This window comes from Dromiciops gliroides, chromosome 3, assembly GCF_019393635.1.
Source record: "Dromiciops gliroides isolate mDroGli1 chromosome 3, mDroGli1.pri, whole genome shotgun sequence".
In the NCBI taxonomy this organism is placed as follows: Eukaryota; Metazoa; Chordata; class Mammalia; order Microbiotheria; family Microbiotheriidae; genus Dromiciops; species Dromiciops gliroides.
Window position 1 is genome coordinate 343,151,331 of NC_057863.1, and position 25,367 is coordinate 343,176,697.

The window sequence follows — 25,367 nt, forward strand, 5'->3', positions numbered from 1 at the left end:
AATAGGAAAAAAATGGGTATCTATCCCACAGAGTGAGGAAGAAGAAAGCTCTGTCATTTTGGTCCCTTTAAATGCCAGAAAATGTAGAGCAAGAACCTATGTGGTGATGCAATACTTAGGGACTTATCCAGTTGATCAATCCAATCCAATAAATATTTATTAAGTGCCTACAATATGCCAGGATCTTTGCTAAGTGCTAGAGATACAATTAATAAAAAAGAAAAATACTCCCTGCCCTCAACAAGTTTACAAACTAAAAGGGGAGACATCTTACACAGTGTATACCAAGATAAAGTCAAAATGAATAAATGATTTAGACATAAAGGGTAATATCATAAGTAAATTTGGGTAGCATGGAAAAATGTACACATCAGATCATTGAGTAAGGAAAAATTTTGTACAAAACAAGAAGGGGGGAAATCATAAGAAGTAATATGAATTATTTTGATTACATGGAATTTAAAAAGTTTTATACCAAAAAAAAACCCACCCAATGCCACCAAAATTGGAAGAAAAATAGGAAACTTGGAAAAAATTTGCAGCAAATTTTTATTATAAAAGCTTCATTTCTCAAATATATAGGGAGGTGAGCCAAATTTATCAAAATTATGAGCCATTCCTCAGCTGATAAATGGTGAAAAGATACACAAGGGCAGTTTTCAGAAGAAGAAATCAAATCTATCAATAGCTTTGTCATATTAAAAATGCTCTAAATCACTATTGATTAGAAAAATGCAAATTAAAACAGCTCTGAGATACTACCTCACATCTATCAGATTGCTAACATGGCAGAAAAGGAAAATGACAAATGCTGAAGGGGATGTGGAAAAATTGGGAAACTAATGCACCACTGGTAGAGATGTGAACTAGTCCAACCTTTCTGGAAAACAATTTGGAACTACACCCAAAAGGCTATAAAACTATGCATACTCTTTGACCCAGCAATTACTGCTACTGGGTTTGTATCCCAATTAGATCAAAGAAAAGGGGAAAGGACTTATTTATACAAAAATATTTAGTAGTAGTTCTTGTGTATATGTGGGGGGCACTCAATTGGTAATCAAGGGAATGTCCATCAATTGGGGAATAACTGAGCAAGTTGTGGTATATGATTATGATGGAATACTGTGATGCTATAAGAAATGATAAGCAGGATGTTTTCAGAAAATCCTGAGAACTATATAAACTAATACAAAGTAAAATGAGCAGAACCAGGAGAACATTGGACAGAGTAACAGCAATAGTGTAATAATCATCAAATATCAAAGACTGCTCTGATCAAGACAGTAATCTAAGACAATTTGAAAGAATCTATGATGAAAAATGCTATCTACTTCCAGAAAGAAAATGGATGAACCAGAGTGCAGATTGAGGAGTACTTTTTTAAAAACTTTATTTTTTGTGTGTGTGTGTGTGTTTTCTTTTGTAACATGGTTGGTATGGAATATGTTTTACATGAGTTCACATGTATAATCAGTATCCTATTGCTTCCCTTCTCAAGGAGTCGGGGAAGGGCAAGAGGGAAAGAGGAAAATTGGAACTCAAAATTTTTTAAAAGTTAAAAAAAATTTACATGTAACTGGGGAATATTTAACAAAGTAAATAAAATATATTTATAAAAAAGAATCCCTGATAGTGTCAGTTTTCCTTTATAAGAATTTAGTTTTCTCACTCTCAAACAATACCCATAATGCAGGCAGTGATCTTTCAGCAAGGTGCTCAGATACAGGTAAATGACTATGGGAGGGAAGGTGGCCTCCTGTGATCTCTGCAAGTTGATTAGTAGAATATTGATTAACGGGTCCCCTGGTAACCCCTATTACACTTATAAGCTTCTAGATCATACTGACTTATTTTCCATTTGTGTCCTTGGCTAGGCACAGTACCTCACACATAGTAAGGCACTTAAGAAACATTTATTGAATTGAACAGAGATAGGCCAAGGATAGAGACATGGGGCTCATTGGTCCATGGAGGAAATTCTTTCAGGTGAACATTGACTGATGCATTAATCAACACTATTTGGAGACTTTCAATCCACTACCAGCAAGTCAAGCTACATCTCTTAAGGTCCAGTTGGTATCTCTCTAATTTGAGACCTTGTTAAATGCATTTGCTTAAACTTATATACACCAGATCCACTGCAATCCTCTCTACTAGTATAAGAACTCTTTCAAGAAAAGGAAATGAAGTTAACCTGGCATATCTTCATTTTCAATGAACTCATGCTGGGTTTTAGTGATAATTACCCTCACTTTCTGAGGCTCAGAAGCCATAACTTTAATGGTCTTTTCTAGGTTTGTATGGGAATATAAAACTTCAACTACCATGCTGTATAGACTATATTATGGTTACTTTTGTGTAGTTTTATTTGAAGATATATATTTTAAAAGGGGTCAAAATATGCTCAATTTTCAATTATGATTATTTTTAAAACAATTCCTTATATGGAGCAGGTGCTTAATTAATGTTCATCCTTCATTTTCAAAGAGGACCAGTGACATTACTCTGTAATCAAGTTTCAGTGTGTTCTATTGTGGCTGGTCAGGCCAATGTTAGTTTGGAAGGCTTCTACCACAGGGCAAGCACAAGTAGTCCTTTAGGACATTTGGGATGGAGACGTCTCTGGATTTGCACAGCTCACATTTCTTTTGTGTTAACTAAGTGCTTAATAAATGCTTATTGTATGAATGAATGAATTCTTTATGTTAATGAAAGGAAAATTCAGATAACTCAGAAATGCAGATAATTCCAAAATAATTTATATATGATTTAAAAATAGTATTTATGTTTCATTATGGGTCTGTCTGATGTTCTAAATATTTAAGCTAAATAAAGAAGTTACTTTATGAAGACCTACCTAGTAATTGAAAAGAAGCACCATTTTCCATCTTATCTCCTTCTCACTTGTTCCAAGAGCGATGTTAGCATAACTTCTCAAAAATGATGCTCTCTCCCTCTGTTTCTTGAAGGCTAGTCTGTTTGTCTGTCTATCTGACTTGGATCTTCCCTCAAGGCAAGATACTGTCATAATTATTTAAGTTTAAGAAGTCTTTCCTGAGGCCTCAACCAGACACAAGGCTCTGGTTTTGATTCAAACAAGAGACAACAAAATACTAAAGGGGCAGTCCATTTTACATATGAGGAAACTGAGACCTGGAGAGGTTAAGTAACTTGCTGAAGGTCATATAGGTAATAAGTACCAGAGCCAAGTTTTGAATCCCAATCCTTTAACTCTAGTGATCTTTTTCTTTCCCACTAGATCATTTAACTTAATGTGTTTTTGTTTAGAGACAACTTAAATCAAGAGGATGTGAGAAAACAGATCAAAATGGATTTCCCCTCCATAAGGTCTGAAAAATGGAGAGCAGATCATCTAGCTAAATTTTTGTATTTCAAAATATACTTAATTTTCTTCTTTCAGGTAGCTTGTCCCTTGACCAATGCAGATCACCCCCTACTCGATACCTCAGTAGATACATTAATGAGTTGTCTTGGTTAAAATGAAAAAAAAAATTACCACCTGGTTACTAACTGTTTAATGATGAGCCTTTCCAAGCTCAATTAGTCCTTGAACTACACAGTCCATTACTAGGCCCATACTCTAAACCTTTCTAACTGGTTTCCAAGCATACTACTTTAGAGGCAGCATGGTATAGTTGATAGTGTTGGATTTGGAGTGAGGAAAAACCAGGTTCAGATTTTACATCAGACATCCATTGGCCTGTAGTCATGGGCAAATAAGTTAAGCCTCATTTCCTTATTAATGAAATTGGGGCATGAATACCTGTGGCACTTACTTCACAGGTTTGTGTGTGAGGCTCCAATGAGAAAGCACACATATACATATACACATCCATACATACACATATACATGTACATTGAATAAATGTGATGTATATATACATATTGTTTATATGTGTATATATACATGTGTATATATCATGTCAGTTATGTATATGTGTATATACATATGTATATTGCGATACCTAGCATGCTATGATCTATGAGGTCAGAAAGATTTGGACACAACTAAACAATAATGATGTGTGTGTGTGTGTGTGTGTGTGTGTGTGTGTGTGTGTGTACTTTAAGGGGCTAGACTTTGAGAATCTAAGGTTATCCCCATCCTATGATGAGGTATAGGAACAAGGCTTTGGAATCTAATCATAGATAAGCTTGAGTTGACCATATATCAAGCTCATTTCATTTTTTACTTTGTATGACAAGAGCCTGGCATGGTGCCTGGCTCATAGAGGGACTTTAATCAGTGCTTGCTGATTGATTGATTGATCAGTTAGTTTTGATCCCTTTCTGTTTGTCTTTGACTAAATGACAAAAGTGAAGTATGTGAAAGGCTTGGAACGCATATATTAGAATATACATTTTACTGGGATTCCGGTCCTTCTCTTGTTTGGTATGACAAAACAGTTTGTATATAGTAGGCACTTAATAAATGGTTGTTGAGTTAAACTGAATGGAAATGGACCACAGGAGTCCTGGCAGAGTACTCTATTTTCTCTTTAGACTGACATGGATCTATTAATCAGAACACTTTGGGTCCATTCAATCCAGTAGGTCTTATAATTCTTAGTTTTCTGCCAGGCTCAGTTCAGATGCCTTCTTCTATATGAAGTCTTCTCTCTCCCTCCCAAGGTATTTGTGCTCTCTCCATCCTCAAACCACTTTGTATTTACTTACCTGTAAGTATATCCTTATCCTGCCCCCAACATGTTTGAGGTCAGGGACCATTTTCCTTTTTTATATCACTAATGACTAGCCCATAATATGTACTTAATATTTTTTTTAAGAATTGAATTATTAAATTGAATATGACAATAATCTTTAGAGATACATAGTACTTAATTTTCAGTAGTAACTTTTTTGAAACTAGAAAATTGCTCAGAGAAGCTATTTCTCTTCAAAAAAGGGAAAAAAATTCTTCAATTTGTTGCAAAAAAAAAATCAGAGAGTTTTATTTTTCTCCAGAGACTTTCTTCCTTTTTTCATTGGCAGAAAGGAGAATAAAGAAAGGCTTATAGAAAGGGGATAAAAACAGAGAGGTCAAATCTTTCTTTTTCTACCAGATATTTCTTCCTAGTGTAGCAAAGAGAATAATGTGTTCTGCATGTGTAAAGAGGCCCATATGTGAGGAGGGGGTCTCTTTTTGTATCTGTCTCTAAGAGAGGCAGAATAGATGTCTGACTTCTTCAGAAAGGGAGTTTTCATTCCTGCCAAGAGGGAAAGCAGGAGTTTGTTGCTGAGACCACTGCACTATCCTTAGAGAGAGGCATACTGGATTACAAGTATATCTATCTGCTTCCTTAAATATTAGCCTAAATGATATGATTGGATTCCATGAAACTTCTGGTTGTTTTATAATTTCTTAGGGGAAAGAGGACCCCAAGCTCTATGTTTGAGTCTTGACTCCTTTCCCACCTCATACCAGTTCCACAATGAATGTACATAGCAAATTGCAAAGAAACACATTTATGCAAATGACAGCAAAACAGCAATCTGAAAAGGTATACACAGGAGAATTTTTATCAGACAATACAGAGTGAAGGACCTCTCCCATTGGGAGTAAGAAAACTCAGCTCATCTGAGAGTCCTGGATGCCACCCAAGGGGAAAACTCCCCAAAGTCTCTGGCATAGTAAGCTGGGAGTAGAGACCTGATGGAGACTGCCAGCTCCACTCATGTCTTCCTAGAGACTCTTCCTTCAGCAACCTCAAGTGGGGTTGGCCTCTTTCATTTTCCTTCTCAATGATGGAAATGAGAAGAACCCAAAATGACTCCATGCTGGAAGACTTGAAGCTTGACAAGTCCCAGAGGAGATTGGCCCTGAAGAGTCTCAAAAAACCCCAAAGCCTGGAGCTCTCTCAACTCTCACCAACTTCATTTCTCTTGCAAGCAGGAGCTCTCATTTCCACCAATAAGGAGAGAGGCCAATACCAAAGGGCTTTGGGACATGGGTTATATTTGTACTAAGTAAAAGGGTATTATTGACTGGAAAAAAAGAAAGTGAAAGTTCTAAGAAACTTTTGTGTAAATAAGGTAGCTCATCACAGTCCAGAGGACTCTTTCTGAGAAACATGTAGCCAGCAGGGGTGAGAAACAAAGGCTTTTGATGGCAACTAGACCTAAAGTCATGCAAATATAGCCAAGATGGGGAGTGGCCTAATTCCAAGATAAGAATATCCCATGAGTTAGTTAGGAAGAAACTTTGTAATTCAATTTGGTGGTAAAAGCAGGGTTACTTTAAGCTGTAATTGATACTAGTAAATGCTGAGTGAGAAAGGTACTGAATTGTACCTTGGGCTCTGTATTCTTTAAAAACTTGCTTTTTTATTGTTCAACAAAATATTACAAAGCCTTGGTTAAATTAATTCCTTTAATAATACTTTTAACAAAAATCAGTCAAAAGGCATGTAAAACTCTCAAATAAATACAGTTAGGCACTTGCTAATACCATGTAACAATTGACGCTCATTTCTTTGAATGATGAAAAAAATTGCTGCAAGCAAATTTGCAATCTTAAATGTATAAAGTGACAACAGTAAATGTCACACAGATCTATTCCACAGAGACTTTGAAGGTACAGTATAGAATGTGGAAGCAATGACCTTCATCACAGCTAATGCAGCAGGACTAAGCTGAACACCCTTCTGTGTTAGAACACTTACTAAGGACTCATCAATTACCCGCCTTTTCTAAGAGAAAGACAACACACATTTATTATTTCCAGACTGTTTTCATTTCATGATGCTATATGAAAAACATTTGAAACAGGAAATAAATAATATTGCTTCCAAACATAGATTTCTGAATCACTTACAGATTTTGAAATGATTACCCTTCTTCTCTCAAGTGCTTTTGTTTATGCCATCTTTTCTTTATTTTCATTCTCAACTTCATTATTGCCAAATGTCTTATTGTGGAAACTGTTCTATTGTAACAATGCTTTCTTGAGAGACAATTTGAAGTACAATGAAACTTTAAGTCTAATCTTAGAAAACCAGAGAAGGTTTTTTGTTTTGTTTTGTTTTGTTTTGTTTTTGTTTTACTGGAAATTTCTCCCTACTCTGCTATATTATAGTATGTGCAAGTTCCTTCTTTTGTGGTCTTGATTTCTTCCTATCCAACACACACATAGATGTGTATATGTATGTGTCTATGTGTACATATGTCAACATACACACAGAAATAGGCATATACATATGTATGCACATATGTGTGTGTGTGAATATACATTTATACACCATACATACACACATAGAGGCACACCTGGCAAGGAGATACCCTAAATGCATGTTACCCTAATTCAAGTACTTGTAGAAATGTATTTTAGGTAAATTGGTTATTTATATTAGAGGTGATAACTAGTTATCAGTTAGAAAAGAATTCAGGGGAAGTGGTGAGGGACAGTGGAAAAAGTGCCAATGGTAGAGTCAGAGGACCTTGGGTTTGGATTCTGGCTCTTCCACTGGCTACCTTTTTGACCTTTGGTAAAGTCACTTCATGTCTCTGGGCCTCAGCTTCTCCATCTGTTAAATGGGTGATGGTAGTGTTCTCAAGGTCTCTTTCAATTCTGGATTGATGATCCAATGAAGGGTGCCTTTTTTTTTTTAAAGAAAGAGAAGAAGATCCTACCAAAGTCTTTGTCGAGGAACTTTCTGATAAAGGGACAGGGTAGAATCAAAGCTATAACAACTCTTCCTAGATTCACTTTTCCCCAAACTCTGGATATACCAGTATAGTCCCAGAGTGGAAAGAAACAGAAGGGAGATTTTTTTTTCTGTTTGTTTCTTGCATTCAAACATCTGAGTTTAATCAGTCATTACAAAACTGCTCACTTCTGCCACCTGTCCTCTCCTTTCTCCACAGCTCCCTCCACAGTTCCCATCATGCACCAGGTAAGTGCCACCATGAGGAGCATCACCCTGTCATGGCCACAGCCGGAGCAGCCCAATGGCATTATCCTGGACTATGAGATCCGTTATTATGAGAAGGTGAGCCGGATCTGCACTCCTGACATTAGCAGCACTGTGGGCTCAAGACCAGCCACCGTAAGCCTGAATATAATCAGAAGGGAAAAGGGGAGGGATTGGAGGAGAGTCCCTGAAGTGGGGAAAAGGCAGTGACCTAAGGCTCTCTAGAATTATTTCTTGATGCAGGACTATTTCTATATTGGCAAAAATGAAGTATCCATATATCCATATGAACACTTATATAATATACAAATAGATATAATATGATATATAAAATTATATATTACATTAAATGTAATAAACATAATGTGTTATAATACTTGTATATTATTTAGATATAAATATAATATATTAAATATATTAATGTATGTGGATGCATTCCACACATATATATTTTGTGCACTACATACACACATATAAAACTGAGGGATATGGTGCTTTCATGCTTTCTCTATAGGCACAGTAAAATACTTCCTAGACCACTGACTGCTCTGGTGTACTTTATTTGTGGTTAATTCACTGGGACAGTAGGGAAAGGAACATATATCTCAAATCATGTACTGAAGTAGAAACAACTTCACTACTGACTCGTTAAAGCTCTTTCAAAACTACAAAAACTCTCGAATCAGAGTCAGTAGTTTTATTGAGAATATAGCTATATCTTTGCCATTTGCCTGATAAGGGAAATTTGTTAGGATCATGGCATTAAAAATTGATATATGTGAAATTGCTTGCAAATATTTTATTTGTTTGTTTTTCATCTGGGGCTACCCTATAACCGCAAGTGCTAACTCTGAGAATGCCCCATGGGATGGCTCTTAGGACACTTTTTTATACCAAGAGCAAATTATTTGCAAAACAACACAACAATATACACACAGAAGAGAATGAAATTACTCAGGAGCTGTATCACCTTGGGCAAGTTCTTTCATTTCCTATGGGCTTCATTTTCTTTGCCTCTAAAATGAGGGCCTTGGATTGTTCTCTCTAAGGTTCCTTCCAGCTCTGATATCTCCTCTGATACCGATGTGATGTAGTAAGAAACAGTACTGCATTAGGAAACCAGGACCTAAGGGTCTAGACCTCTCCTCTTGGTCCCCCACCATCCCATTCCACAACTAACAAAATGTAGAACACTGGACATGTACATTTTATTTCTCTATACTTTATTTTCCTCAGCTATAGAGTGGAGGTAATTTTATGTCATTATGTTACCCCATAATTATGGGAGGTAAGGGATAACTGCACCATACAATCACTCAAAATCCTTTCCAACTCTAGAATCTCATAAATCTATCCTTTTATGAGAAATTGATGAAAAGATATTATTTTATGAGAAAGTGAGCCATTTAGCTATGTCTAGACAACATGAGCAATATACAAGGTTAGGTGCTCATCTACTGTTGCCTACAGCACTTTGCAAACTTTAAAGCTCTCTATAAATGCTAACTTTTAACATTATTTTTAAACTACAAACTTCACAATGGCCAGGAGAGACTTTATGTGATTGAAATTTTCTATTTTACCCATCATGGGACTCTGAACACAGCAGGTTCCTAATAAATGTCTGCTGAATTTTTAAAAATCTGGTGACCTGGGGCTGGAAGTACAATTGATCCAAATCAATCAGGGGATTCGGAGAAGCAAAAATGGAGCTGAATCTATAATGGTTAAGTGTTGCCCAAGTGACATCATACTACAGGGGTGGGAAGGAGGTACCTAAAAGGGAGGGAATCTTTTTTTGTTGTTATTGTATATGCTAGAGATTTCTTTATTTGACAACCAAGCAGGCAAAGGACCTTGTGAGTCTGCAAGAATGGAATTTAGGCTAAAACTACTTTCTCAGTCAATTATTTAGATAGTTCAAATTTACCACCAACTTACAGGGCATAATTTCAGCAGTACTAAAAACAAACAAAATCTTCCTTCTGTCCCCCACCCCTCATTCACCCACTGAATACAAACAAGCCTTTTAAAGCCTTCCTTCTCCCCAGCCCTACAATTAGCTGTTTGTTACTTTGGCTTATGGATTTGTCCATTTCATTGCCAAAAATAATTCATACTATCATAGCATTAAAACTCAAAAAGAACTTTAGAACTTTGTAGATGAGGAATTGAAACAAAGAAAAGTTCAATGATTTACCCAGGTTCACACAACTAGTGTCTGAGGTAGAATTTTGACTCTACCATTTACCAGTCCCCTTTCTCCATTAAGGTGAGTTGACTTATTATAACAAATTTTGAAAGGATAAGAGTGAAGAAAGCAAGATGGCATCAATTATCTTTGCTGGGGGTAGGGCAGAGAAGGGAGCCCATGGAAAGGAAGGGAAAAAGCAAAAAGGAGAGTGAAAAGTCATGGAAGACAAACCTTGCGTATTGTATTGGAGGAAGCATGGTATTGTGGGAAATGACGCTGTGGTCAGAAGACATGGGTTTAAATCCCACTTACTTGTGTGACCTTGGGCAACCAACTTCCTCTCTGTTGGCCTTAATTTCTTCATTTGTAAAATGGAGAGATTACACTAACTGCTTTCTAAGCTCCCTTCCAAGCATGAATTCCCATAATTTTTGCCCAGATCAGCCCCTTCACCACCTCTTTGCTCCAGAAATAGGGCTGACAAGTTCTTGAACAAAATGATAAAACTCACCTCACCTTGCTATCACCTTCTCAACCCTATTCTATCCCACCACCCCTATAGAAGTTAAAACCTCCTCCAGGTGCAAGCTGCAATTGCCATCAATTCCTGCTACTGAAAGAAGGCTTATTTTCTCTGTTAATGCAACTTCTCCTGCTTGTCTATAATTTATACTAATTACCAACATGGGCATGCAACAGCTCACTGCCTGAGGCAGTTTCTACACCTCAGTGAAGCACATTATTTCTCTAAACTCGAGAGAATAGAGGAGTTTTCTTCAGAGGCAGGGGGATTTCTGTGCCAAGACACCAGCATGCTCAGCAGTATTTTGGCAAATGATCCTGCAAGTTATGCCTTTGTATGTCACTATGGAACTTTTTGGTTCCATTTTGAAATAAAATCTTTGGCTATTAAATTTATGAAGCTGCTCCAAACCATCCCCAATGTGGGAAAAGGAAAGGATTTTACAGTGAAAGTTCTTCAAAAAAGGTATAAAGAGCTATATAAAAGGATGTGGTGGTATCACTATTGGCATTATTAATATTCTTTTGTTAACAACAAGAATACTAATTAGTAATAATTTTTGCTCTTTCAAAAGACCCAAGATTTCAATGGTTTAGTCATTCCCTCCTCTGATGTAGATCACTAGTCCTCCACATCTAATTAGACAATTTCTATTGTTGCTAAAGAATGTACTCAGCTGGTGTCCAAATTTCTGCTAATGAGCTTTCCTGTGCTAAGCTAGACCAATCTTCTGGAGACAAACACAAACTCTGTCACTGGCCCATGTTGGAATTCTTTGCAGAAATAGGGCTGTCAGTGTGCTTTCATAGCAGGCTAGAAACCAAGTTCTCCTGAGTTCTCATCATTATTCTCAATTCACCCAGTTAGCTCAGTGAATAGACCACTGGGCCTGGAATGAGGGAGACCCAAGTTAAAACCCTACTTCAAATTCTTGCTAACTGTGTGACCTTGGGCAAGTCACTTAATCTCCTTTTAACTCAGTTTCTTCATTTGTAAATGGGGATAATGATAGTTTCTGATTCCCAGGGTTGTTGTGAAGATCAAATGAGATAATAATTTTAAAGCACTTAACATACTTCCAGGTACATATTAGGTGCTGTATAAATGCTAGCTATTATTATCATCATCATAATTATTCATTCAATTCATTCATGGTCAATGGACATTTATTAAGTATGAGCTATGGGCTTTATTAAGAATGAACACTATACTAGCATCTAGCTAAGATACAAAAACAAAAATGAAAGTCATTACCTTTCAAGAGATTGCACTCAACTGGTTTTATTAATTTTGTTAATAATATTGTCACTTTCTTTTTTTTTTCTTTTTTTGCGGGGCAATGGGGGTTAAGTGACTTGCCCAGGGTCACACAGCTAGTAAGTGTCAAGTGTCTGAGGCCAGATTTGAACTCAGGTCCTCCTGAATCCAGGGCCCTTGCTTTATCCACTGCACCACCTAACTGCCCCTATTGTCACTTTCAGTGTTTACATTCCTCAACATAAGAGGGAATGGGCATTCCCTTGATACTGAGCATCTTAGTCATTGCTTCAAATAGATCATCTGAGTTATTGCATCCACCCACATGCTCTGAATTGACCCTGAAGGCCTAGCTTCTAAAATTTAGCTGAGTAAATGCCCACGACTCTAGCTCTAAATTCCAAAGGCTACCCAGAAGGAATAAATCCTGTTTGTTTGTTTTTTATGTGCTTGTCTATCATTAATAATATATGTTTATACCTTTATATATCACTTGGTAGCTTTGACTTTTATAGGCATTGTCTTATTGAATCCTTAAAACAGCATCTTGATTTAGGACAGGAAGTTAAAGCCGAGTGGAAAAAGTTCACGCCTGGGGCATCAAGGAGTTCAGGTTCAAATCCTGCGTCTGAGTCTGACATTTAATCCATATGGCTTGGAACTAGAGGGCCTTTGAGGCCCAATCTATGATTAGGTGAATGCAAGTGTTATTATTTGCATCTTCAAATTAGGAAACGGAGGTTTAAGAAGTTGAAGTTTAGTTTACTCAAAACTCCCAATGACTAATGGATGGCATACCTGTGATTTAAATCCAGGTTTTTTGACTCTAAGTTAAATGTTCTTTCCATTATGCAACATGACTTCCTTATTAATTATCCATGCTTGGAGCTTCCCCCATAAGAATAGACTTTTTTTAATTTTGAATCCCATGTTGTTATGCTCCTGTTCCCATTTTTAATCTCCTAGGCTTTCTTTTCCCTCTGATGCTCTCTCTTCACTCATGCCTTTGTTACCTCTCAGTTTCAGCTCCCTTGAACAGAATTAATATGCTTCTCACCTCCCTACAAGCTCATTAATAAAGAAGTCAAATGGTACCAAGTTAATGACAGTCCCTGTGGCTTCATCCTGTTCATCTCCTTTCCCATTTTAACACATTTTCATTTATCTTCCCCCTTTGTTTACTCTTGTCACACTTTTCCTTCCTTATGTCAGTGCTCATAGGCAAGCCATGGATGGAGAAGCCACATTTGCTCTTCGCTGCCTCAAAGATTAAGCATTTAGAGGTTTAATATATCTTCATAATAATCGCTACTAGTCTGGGCTGGTTCTGCCTTTGGGAATTTCAACCCCTTAAATTCCAAGCTCATTTTCCCAATGAAACTCTATTTCAGTGCATGATAATGTCTTATGCTTGATAGGTTGGATCAAATGATGAGACTCTAGAGCATGGCATGCTCCTATGTGTTTGTGAAACCAGTCTAGCCAGATATAGCCTTGCCAATCAATTTGCTTTCATTTCCCAAGTCTAATAACAGTATGAGGCAGTGTAGTGTAGGAGAGAGAGAGAGAGAGAGAGAGAGAGAGAGAGAGAGAGAGAGAGAGAGAGAGAGAGAGAGAGAGAGAGAGAGCTGGCTTCAAATACAGAAGGACCTTTGTTCAAATCCCACCTTTGACAGGATATAACCTTGAGTGAATTCTTTACCCTCAGTGCTTCAGGCAATATGCTAAGATTTTCCTAGGTAAAAAGAGTTCCCTCATTTGGGTATTTCCTATATAAGAGAAATCCAACCCCTAAATAACAATTTGGTTGGGTACAAGCATGGGTCTTTATTTTAAATCCTGTACACCTGGAAAAAAGACTGAGCTAATTAAAAAGTACGAGCTAATGTTTGGTAAGAGGTAGTGAGGCATAATGGATAGCAGGGAGACATTGAAATAAGAACATTTAGGTTCATCTCTGAACTCTGCACCCTGCTAGTTGTGTGGCCCTAGACAAGCCACTTAAACTCTTGCTGCCTTAAGTAATTCTTAATAGGATAAGTTGCAGAAAAATAGCTAATCTACATTGAAAGGAGGGAGTTTCTTCACCAGGAGTTCCCTATATATATCAGTCTACCACTTGTCTCCACTACCAAAAAGTCTGGTAATCAAGATGAACGCCATGACCCCAAATGATATTATAAAAAAGACTTACAAATCTCAAATAATGTACTATTTGTTGAAATAAATATTTGATTCAACAGGAGTCTAGCAAAACAAAAGAACATATCCTGTTGCTTTAGGTTTGCTTAAATGGGATTTGATCCATATTTTTCAGGCTACATATGATTTTTCTCAGATTCACTTCATCTACTGCATTAGTACAAAGAGAGCCATGATAGGTGCTTCATAAAATTACTCTTCTGCCAATGATAGTAAAAGGAAATTCACAAATGCTAAGAATTAGAATTGGAAGAGGTGTCAGAGGTCACCTTGTCCAACCTCCTGCATGGTGAAATAACATTCCTGACATGACTATCTAGCCTCTTCTTGAGTATGCCCAATGAAAACCTTGCTTCTGCCTGAAACAACTCACTCCAGTGATGGACAGCTCTGGCTGTTAGAAAATCCATACTTATATTAAGCCCAAATTAACCTCTTTGCAAATTCTACTATTGGTCCAATGAGAATAGCATAAACAAAGTCAATTCTTTCTTCTACAAAATAGTCCCCTAAATATTTGAAGACAGAGATCATCTCCTCTTATTTTTCTCATTTCCTAGTGAAACACCTTTAATTCATTCAACTATTCTTCTTAACACACGATTTCCATGGCTCTTACAATCTTGGGTCTTTGCATGTTCTTTTGTTTGCCAATGTATCTCTTAAAATGTAATACCTAGGAATTAAATAATATATTCCAGATATATTCTAAACAGAAAGAAATACAGAGGGACACTTAGATCACTTGTAGTCTAAGTATGTTGTAGGTATTTTCATTCCATCAAGCTTCAGATTTCAATATTTTTTTTTAAATGGTTTCTAGCCATATAATACTGTTGACATGCTAAATTTGCCATCCAAAAATCCCGGTATTTTTTACAAAAGGATTGGGATCAAGTCTGGCCTCCATGATCCTATAGTTCTGTAAATAACAACTTTTAGAACCTAAATTAATAAAATTTCAAACCTAAATATTAGAAGCTTGCTATTTATTCCTAGTGATTATTTTTATTGTCTTTAGCCCAGGGATTCAGTCTTACTTATTGAGATCATTCTGAATCTTGATTCCATCATCTCTGGTATTAGCTATTCCTCCTATATCATCTGCATCTGCATTGATCAGTCCTTCCACATATGTATCTCCTGTTAAATCTCTCAATAAGACATTAAGGAGAAATAAATAAGAGCCATGGGAGGACTTTAGTATGTCAAGTGAGACCTCCCTGTTGATGAACAGACCTTCCTCTAGACCTTGCTTGACTGAGATGTCTTAATCAATAAAATAAACAAAAACAGCAACAACAAAAACCCCAAAATCTCTTTATTGACCTTCCTGTGTGCTAGGTGCCATGGTAAGGAGGAGGATTGAGGGTACAAAAGAAGTGCAAATGATAGCTCCCAAACACTAGAGACTTCTAATCTACTTAGGAAGAAAAGATATATACATGAAGCAATTAGAGAACAAGATGGTTTATGCCACAGTACTAAACTGTGCAGTACAGACAATTACCTCAAAAGATAGTGTCTAATAAGGTGCTGATTTGACAATACAGTTAATAAACATGAAAGGAGCTAGAGAATAGGTGAGCTAGAATAAGGAGAGGAGGATTTACAGAAGAGGTAAGGGCTTGAGCTAGGATTTGGAAGAACTGATGAATTTGACTGCATTGAGAGAATCTATGGTTTTCCAGGAATGGGGGATAATGACATTAAATGTAAACGGTAATCAGCATGACTAAAAGTACCAACATTTAAGGGACTACTATGTGCCAGACAATAATGGTACAGAGATAAAAATGAACCATTCCCCAACTGGAAGGACATTGCATTGCATTCCTGCTATTGGAGGGAAAGTCCAAAGGAGAATTTATAAGGGGCAACAGGTAGTAAGGAGGAAGGGAATCATAAGGAGACTGGTAAAGAGTTCATGTAATGGAATAGTATATAAATAAGATTATATTGATAAGATGGCATAGATAAGAGGCAGCCAGATAATAAAGGGATTGGAATGTTAAATTCAATAGTTTGGAGTTAATCCATCTGGAAACAGGGATCTGTTGAAGTTTTTATTAGAATAACAGAATGAAAGTATTTTAGGAGCAGTGATCCAGTGAAGGGCTTCTTAAACTTTTTCTACTCAAGACACCTTTTCACCTGAGAAATTTTTACATAATCCCAGTTACATACATGTATGAAATAGGTATACATAGCCTTTTAATGTTGCCTAATTTTCCCACAATCCTTACATTCATTTATATGACTCTATATGGGGTCAGGACCCACAGTTTAAGAAGCTTTTATCTAGTGGTCTCTTCTTCTCTCTCTGATTTTAAGTGTTAAGAATTATATAGTTCCTAGACCATGTACAAACATGTATTTAACTAGCATAGATAATGTGAGATTTTTGTCCAACAAACTGTAAGCTGATATGCTACTGAAGCCACTGAATTATATGTGTATTAATATTCTTGCTACAATAATAGCTGTGGCTATGGTAATATTAGATCACAAAATCTCCTCATAGCAGTAAATAAAAAAATAGTTGGTGGGGTTTTGATCTGAATCATGCAAAGGAATATACTTGATCCATAAAAGTGTTCAAGTGTTTATCTAGATTGGATGGATGGGAAGGAATGCTATTGTAGTTAAATTATTCAAGAACATAAGCAGCCACTCAAAGGAAAGGCAGAGAATAGTGACCTGAAGGGTTAAAGGGACACCTCAGTGTTGAGTCCAAGAAGCATGCATGTTCAAAGGCTCGAAGGAAGTAGCCGGTAGAGAGGGACAAATTAGAGATGTTAGAAAGATAGAAGGGCGGGGGGGGGGGGGTTGAGATGAAGAGATGTGGGTATGTGCAGTAAGTGACAGAATGTTTTCAGTCTTTATGGCAAAATATGAGGGGGATTGGGAAGGAGAGAAAGAAAGAGACAGAGAGATGAATAAAATGGTTTATGAGAAATATTAAAAACCAAGTTGAAGTTTGTTGACATAAATTTAAGATGGTTTATCTTTTTTTTTGTTATAATCATGACAGCTAGCATTTATATAGCACTTTAAAGTTTGCAAAGCACTTTAGATATATTTACCTCATTTGATTTAATAGATGTAAAAGCTCTTTTTAAAAACTGAAATCACCAGAGAGGCATTAACTACTCATGTAAATGACATATAGTTTGGCATGCTCTTTGTCCTACCCAATAAGGAAAAAGTGTGTGTTGTGTGTGTGTGTGATTATGTATGTATACGTGTGTGTGTGTATGTGTGTGTATGTGTGTGTGTGTGTACAAAATGAATCATCCTGGGGCAGCTAGGTGGTGCAGTGGATAGAGCACTGGCCCTGGATTCAGGAGGACCTGAGTTCAAATCCGGCCTCAGACCCTTGACACCTACTAGCTGTGTAACCCTGGGCAAGTCACTTAACCCCAATTGCCTCACCAAAAAAAAAAAAAAAAAGAATCATCCCTATACTTAAAATAGTTCCTCCAATTCCCCAAGTTCCCTTTATCCCATAGATAATATCTCTGCTGAAGCAACGTGACATAGTGGACAGTGAATCAGCCTCAAGTTGGAATGACGTGAATTCGAGTCCCTCATATTGGCTAAATGATCCTAGGCAAGCCGCTTAAACTTCCAGGGTTCTCAGGCAAATCTTGGAAAGCACTGGCTGATGTGCATTGGTCTGGAGGATTTTCTCACCAGAAAGTGCCTATGCCATGGAAATCAGAGGTCTGGACCAAAAAGGCAAACCAAAGTTCACATAAAACATCAATAGTTATGGAAAGTAGTGGAGACGGGGAAGGTGCTGATTGGTAGTGGGATTCTCCCTTACCAGCATTTTCCTACATTACTGAAATCACAGATCTAGTACTTATCTCTGCTCTACAATTTATCACATGCCAGTGGTGACAAAATGGTTATCTTGCACTATGTGTTATAGAGGAAAACAGGATGTCTGATGCAAGTTTTAGTGGGTGGATACATTTCTTGCTTCTCAGTGAGACCAATGAACACTTTTCTTCCTCTCTCTATTATGAAGGAACAGAATGAGTACAACTCTTCAATGGCAAAGAGTCAGACCAACACGGCTCGGATTGATGGGCTTCGACCTGGTATGGTTTATGTGGTTCAAGTGCGCGCTCGAACAGTCGCTGGTTATGGCAAATACAGTGGGAAAATGTGCTTCCAGACACTGACAGATGGTGAGTGGGGTGCTTGGCCAGTGGAAGAAGAGGGTGGGGAGAAAATATAGAAGAGGACAGAGAAAAATTGCACTGGCTGCTAAAATGTCAACCTATAATTGGGTTTAAGTTAAATTCTCTCTTCAGAGTCCATTTCCCAATAGGACAACTTGGAGAGGACCTAGTAGTGTGCAGGGATATTTGATTAATCACCAGCTGGAAGAGGAATCTGTTTTCAATCTTTTAGTTATGTTTCTCCTCCCTCCTACTTCATCCCCAGCATCTAATTGAATTTGGGTTTGAAGCTTCTTTCCACATGGTGAACATATGGGAATCTGGTGACTTGTATATCAAAACTGACCTGAACACTCCTTCTCTCTAATAAATCAGAGATAAAATAGGGAAGGGGGCATTTTTAGAATAGTGGCTTTTGAGTGAATGTCAACCTGACCCTTATTCTTCAAATCAAAACTCATTTATGGGGTACCACAAGGACCCTAGAGTCAGAGGACCTTGGTTCAAAACCTGCCTCTGATGCTATTTGTAGGAGATTGGGCAAGTCATTTAACATTTCTGGGACTCACATTTTTCATCTGGAAAAAATGGGAGTGTTGGATGGAATAACTTCTGCGCTCCTTTCTGGCTCTAGAACTATTGTTCCATTATCCATCTCTTCATTATGGTTCTATGGATAACAGCAACAACAACAACAATGACACGTATATAATACTTTAAGGCTTACAAAATGCTTTACAAATATTATTTAATTTTATCTACACAATACCTTTTGAAGTTGGTTGCTGGTATTATTTCCATTTTATAATCAAGGGAACTGAGACAGAGGTTATTTGACTTGTTCAGGGTCACACAGCTAGTAAATACCTGAGACCAGATTTGAGCTCAAGTCTTCTTCAAATTAAGTGTGGTGCTCTATTCACTATGACTCCTAGCTTCCTGAAGCTAGAGCCTTCTTGAGTAATCCCAGGTCCTCTGGAAGGAGTAGGCAGACTTGGCTCCCTAAGGGTCTGACACAGGGTTCAAATCCAGCTTCAGATACTTAGTAGTTATCATACCCCTAGCAAGCCATTTCACCACTGTCTGCCTGAGTTTCCTTATCTGTTAAAAAATAGAACTAATAACAGCCAGCACCTAACTCCCAGGATGGCCATGAGGATAAAATGAGGTAATATTTGTGAATTGCTTTGCAAACTTTAAATATATGTAATATGTTCAATATTATATATAACACATAATGATATATTATATTTAATAGTATAAATGATATATAACAATGTATAAATTCTAGTTATTATTATTTCATTTCCCAGTACCCCAAGGTTCAGTTCAAAGAATTCCACCATGAGATACTTTCTATTGAAACTTTTCCCAACCCTAACAATGAGACTTCTAAAGAGAAAAAGAGTCTCACCTTGCTTTTTCTCCATCTAGTACTTTCTTCCCTTTGATTTTTAAGCGTTCTTGTTAATAATTCTTAAAGTTTTATTTCCCTAGTTGGTGTTTTCTTTCTTTGTAGTTTTGCCCATGGTTATTTTGTGTGTTCAGAAGCTGTCTCCTTAAGTAGAGGCTTAGCAAAGTCTTCCTTTGAGGTATTCAAATTAATCAACCGAGGTCTAATCATCCTCACTCCTTAAGCATTTTAGGGTTCTTAGGAAGCAGAAAAGAAAAGCAAGAAAGGATATTGATCTTCAGCTCTTACCTAACATTCTTTTAAAGCATAGTTTAGGTGAATATTATGTCCCTTTCAAGGAAAAGAGGAAGACTGGAGAATTGAAATTGAACAAATTACTAATGGGCACTTACAATGCTGAAAGTTCTAGTGCCTTCTCTCCTAGAATTCTTTGGCCTTTACATACACATTGGTTTCATGGAATTACTCAGGATTCAAAGTCAAAGATCTAATGCAAGGATACCCTAAGAACTGTTTCCTACTAGATCAGATGAGAAAAATCAAAGAGTAACACATTTCTCTCAAGGAGTCTATTCCTCTTAAAAGTTGACAGCTAAGTTGAATAAAGTCAATAGGGAGAAAACTGAAAATGGTTAAATTGAAGCTATTAATCTTAGTCCTACTAAACCATTCCTTTTCAAATTTCATGTCAATTAATTTTATTCCTCAGGCTTGATCTTTCTCATTGCTATTAGGCAATGAAATGAATCTCTCCCCTTCCTCAATCATTTCAGTCTTCCTCTCTACTCCCAACTCTACGCCCCCCTACTCAGAGAATTCAGGATTCACATGGACAACTCTTCTATCTCCCCAACTTCTCAATTCACCAGTTTCTTCAACTACACAAATATTACTTGTATGTGGACCCCAGCCACCCAGAGGAGTGCTTATCTTTCAGACTTCAGTATCCCCCCAACTTGCTTCCACCTCCAAGAACTTGAACTCTGAATTTTCCCTCTGCTTTGTTATCCTCTGCCCTCCCCTTCCCCGCAACCATCCCCTTTCATGTTGCTAGTTCAACAGTCTTGTTATCGTTTTTATTCCCTCTCTTGACACCTGACCCAAAAAAACATCTAACAGGGTCTTATTTTTGTCTGCCATATCCCATTGTTTTTTCATACTAACTCCAACATATCCTTCCACATAAGTAGCATTCCATCACTTGTCTCTACGATTTTATGAAGGCTGTCCCTCTTTTCTAGAATGTTGTTTCTTCTCATCTTTTGGAGCCCCTAGGCCACCTAGGGGTCAGTTGAAATACTACCTTTTATAAGGGGCCTTTCCTGATGGTCCCAGATGTTCCTGCCCTCTTCCCCATGAAATACTATGAAATTTGTATTTAATGAGATCAAAGGACAAGAGAGGCCTTACAGTCCAATGTCATTATTCTGTGGATGATGAAGCTGAGGTTTAGTGACTGGCCTAGGATCACACTGCTTGTAAGTGTCAGAAGCTATATTTCTTTTCTTAGGGATGGGGGAAGAAACTAACCTTGGGATTTCATTGGTATAGGGAAGTCCCAGATGTGGAAATTCCCTCTTCCAATGCAAATAAGTACTTTCTTTTTAATTTAGAGTCTTAGACTAGAAAGAATCTGGGACCTAAACAGTTGCTTAGAACATTGAAAAGTTAAGTGACAGCCATTTTATATCAGAGGCAGGATCCCTGATTCTATCTAGTAGCCCTATGTTGTATTTACTTATCGATGTACTTTTTTTTTTTTTGGTGGAGCAATGAGGGTTAAGTGACTTGCCCAAGGTCGCACAGCTAGTAAATGTTGAGTGTCTGAGGCTGGATTTGAACTCAGGTCCTCCTGAATCCAGGGCCAGTGCTTTAACCACTGCTCCACCTAGCTGCCCTTATCCATGCACTTCTAATTAGATTTTAAATTGTTCAGGGAAGGAGCTGGGTTGCTTTTCATCATCGCATTTCCAGCACCCAGCAAAATGCCTGGTACACAGTAAACACTTAGACTATAAATAGATAGATAAATAGATGTATAGATAGATGGATATAAATACAGATATACATATATATGCATCTTTTATAATTTTAAATTTACATATATAATTTTATTATATATTTTCATATGTATTATATTATATATAATTGCATTATATATATATTTAAATAATAAAAAGATGGATGTTGAATTGAACTAATTACTGAGGTTTACATGGGTCACCTATAATTATACTGGCATCCATGCAAGGCCCAGTCAGCCTAGCCAGAGTCAATTTGAAAGTTGATGCAATTGTCTGTGTAATTAAAGTTGAATGGGGAGTTATGGGGGAGGGGAGGCTGACCCAAAGAGTGTCAATGTGGTCTTGTGATGCTTGGGCTGGACTTGAAGTTGAAAACATCTGGGTTCAAATCTCACCTCTAAAATTTCTTAGTTGTATGACTTTGAGTAGGTTAATAAACCTCTCTGAGCTGCAGAACTGATAAATGAGGAAAATAATGCTTGTAATAGCTATTTCACAGGATGATTATGAGGAAAGTACTTTGGAAGCCTTAGAATCATACAGAGAAAGGGATTGAACCTAGGATTTCATTGGTGTAGAGAAATCCCAGGAGAGGAAATTCCTTCTACAAATTCAGATTGCAACCCTCTGTGCAGATGTGTAGAGTTGCCTGGAGCAAGGAGAGGTTTCATGACCTGCCCAGAATCACAGAACCAGTATATATCACCCATATTGAACCCAGGTTTTCCTGGGTCTCAGGGCAGCTATCTAGGTAAGGTATTACTAGGGAGGCAACACAATGTAGTGGACAGAAGACTGGTATAGGTGTCAAAAGTCTGGTGTTCCAGTCTCACCTCATAACATAGGCTAAAAGCACCATAACATATTTACTTTTTTCAACACACAGTCACATGACCTTGAGCTTGTCATTTAATCTCCTTAGGCCAAAGCCTTTATTTATAAAATGGTTAGAGTAGATTTCTAATTCCATATTTTGTGGTTCTACTTTCAAATTCACAAAAAGCAAAAACCAAAACAAACAAACAAACAAAACCTTTGACACCTGATCTCACTGAACAAGAATTATAAAGTAAAGAAGCTAGGAAGTTCAAGTCCCAGCAGGCCTGTGCTGTTACATGATTTTCTGAGTGGATGACTGATGAAACTCTAATTAGTGGCCTTTCAAGTGGAATTCTAGATATTCACTCACTGTGTATAAGACACTGTTCTAGGTATTGGGTAGATGATGACAAAAATAAATCAGTTCCTTGGCTCCAGGAAGTTACATTTATGTAGATACAATATAATATGAGAAAGTGGGACACACTAATAATTCTTGGGGATGGGGGTAGGGTAATAAGGGAAGATTTCACATAGCAGCACCTGAGCTGAACCCAGAAGAAAACTAAACATTTTAAGATGTAGATTTGAGATTAGAGTGTATTCTAGGGTTAGGGAAGTAGGAAGGAGAGGCAAACTATGTGAAGGAAAAGAAAGGAGATGGAAAGAAAAGCTTGAGTAACAACAATCTCACTAGGTTGGTTGGAACGTCACATATGAGAAGAGAAGTTAGGTGAAATGTTTAGAAAGGCAAGTGGATCCTAGATATCAGGCTGAGGAGTCTATTTTCCTGAGAGGAGTGATGGAGTTTTTGAGTAGGGGATTGACTTGGCCACACCTGTACTTTAAGAAGATGATCTTGGCTTCACAAAAATGCTAGTTGGAGGGTTTCTTCAGAACACAGTTGCTTTATTTAAAAAGGACAGTTCATCTTTGACCAAGGAAAGTCAATGTTTATTGGATATATAGCCCCATATTGGTAGGGGAGGCTGCTGGTAAGTATAGTTTTCCCAACTGGAAGAAGAAATTAGATTATTCTGGGATGGGTAGACAAATGTATCAAAGGTTTCTAATGGCTCTTTCTCTCCTAGATGATTACAAGTCAGAACTGAGGGAACAGCTGCCACTGATTGCTGGCTCTGCAGCTGCTGGAGTGGTGTTCATTGTGTCACTGGTGGCCATTTCCATTGTCTGTAGCAGGTATGTGGCTTCACTTTTCTTTCTTTTTTTGTTTTCATTTTTTCTTAGACATATGTCCAGTAATGCTTTTGGATCAGGTCTGGGCAAGGCACCTTCTTTGAGCCTCAATTTTATTTTCATCTGAAGGGAAGCAGGCCTGGAGTTGGAAAGACTTGAATTCAAATCTGGCTTTAGATGCTTACTATCTGTGTGCCCTTGGGAAAGTCACTTAACTACTCTTTGCCTCAGTTTCCTCACCTGTAAAATGGGGATCATACTAGCACTCCCTCTCAGGGTTGTTGTGAGGATCAAATTGAAAAAATAATTTTAAAGTGTTTTGCACAATGTCTGGCACTATATTAATAATAATATTATTATATAAAAGATATGGATTTCATATGACAAGGTTGTATAAAAAGAGCTTTGTAAATTTATTTGGGGGGGGGAATGAGGGTTAAGTGACTTGCCCAGGGTCACAGCTAGTAAGCGTCAAGTGTCTGAGGCCAGATTTGAACTCAGGTCCTCCTGAGTCCAGGGCCAGTGTTCTATTCACTGTACCACCTAGCTGCCCTGAGCTTCGTAAATTTCAAAGTGCTTTATAAGTATGGATAATGAGGAGGAGGAGGATGTTATACCTATCTCTACTGCCAGGACTAAATAGATAATGACTCTGTAGCTTGGGACTTTCCACTATTATATTTTGTAGAGTTCCTGGAAACACATGAATTATGGCTTGAACTTGCCAATTTAGCCATCATTTCTTTTATTAGAAGAGAAATTTCATATGCAGTTAGCCCTCTAGTTTAGACAGAGAGGGCACAAGTACATGATATCCATAGATGATTAAGAAAAGATAGAATACAAAGAGTTCTCTCGTGTCTTATCCCTCAAGAAAGATAATCGTCCTACTGAAGAGAGTAGAATAAATAGTGTTAAACTGGGACTGAAGAGCAAAATTGGGTGAGAGATTAGTAATCAACACATTGGAAGTATTTGTATATGGGATAACACACTTGTTCTCATTAATATTTAGGGAATCCTGGAGAAAAGGGAAAGGGTCAATACTTGTAACTAGTTTTCACAAAGTATAAAAATATTAAATATAGAAATTATGTAGTTTACTGAGCTTCATTTTGGTTCATAGAAAAATTCCAGAATGGGTTAGTTTGTCTAATGCTTTGCCATGGGCTTCTTAATCAAGCTGGTGTTAGGGTGGACCATTAAGGTCAATTTTCATCCCAGATTCTAGAGCCTAATATCAGTGGAAGGGCAGCTAGGTAGCATAGTGTATGATGAGTTCAAACTGGGCCTCAGACACCAGCTGTGTGACCCTGGGCAAGTCACTTAACCCTATATGTCTCAGTTTCTTCATCTGTATGAGTTGAAGAAGGAAATGTCAAAGCACTCCAGTATCTTTACCATGAAAACCACAAATAAGGTCATGAAGAGTCAGACATGACTGAAAAACAATTGAACAATATCATTGGATATATGTGTTTATCGTATTCTGATAGCCAGTGACTCCAAAAATGGGGTGAGTGGGAGCTAGGATGTCAAAGACATGGGAGTTATCAAGGGGCCACTTTGGGAGCTAAAGAATCCAGATACAGGGCAGGTAGCTGGGTTAT

General features: G+C 37.4%; 1 protein-coding gene across 6 annotated transcripts in view; it reads left to right on the top strand.

Moving 5' to 3' along the window:
• EPHB1 (EPH receptor B1) overlaps positions 1–25,367 on the top strand; it is a 745,891-nt gene that overhangs the window by 613,105 nt on the left and 107,419 nt on the right. For 4 of the 6 annotated variants that reach the window (XM_043997284.1, XM_043997282.1, XM_043997279.1 and 1 more), the window contains 3 exons: positions 7,888–8,069; positions 18,147–18,309; positions 23,652–23,760. In XM_043997284.1, coding sequence (XP_043853219.1) covers positions 7,888–8,069; positions 18,147–18,309; positions 23,652–23,760 — 454 coding nt within the window. The remainder of the gene's footprint in view (positions 1–7,887; positions 8,070–18,146; positions 18,310–23,651; positions 23,761–25,367) is intronic. The other 2 variants (XM_043997285.1, XM_043997283.1) reach the window with 1 other exon arrangement.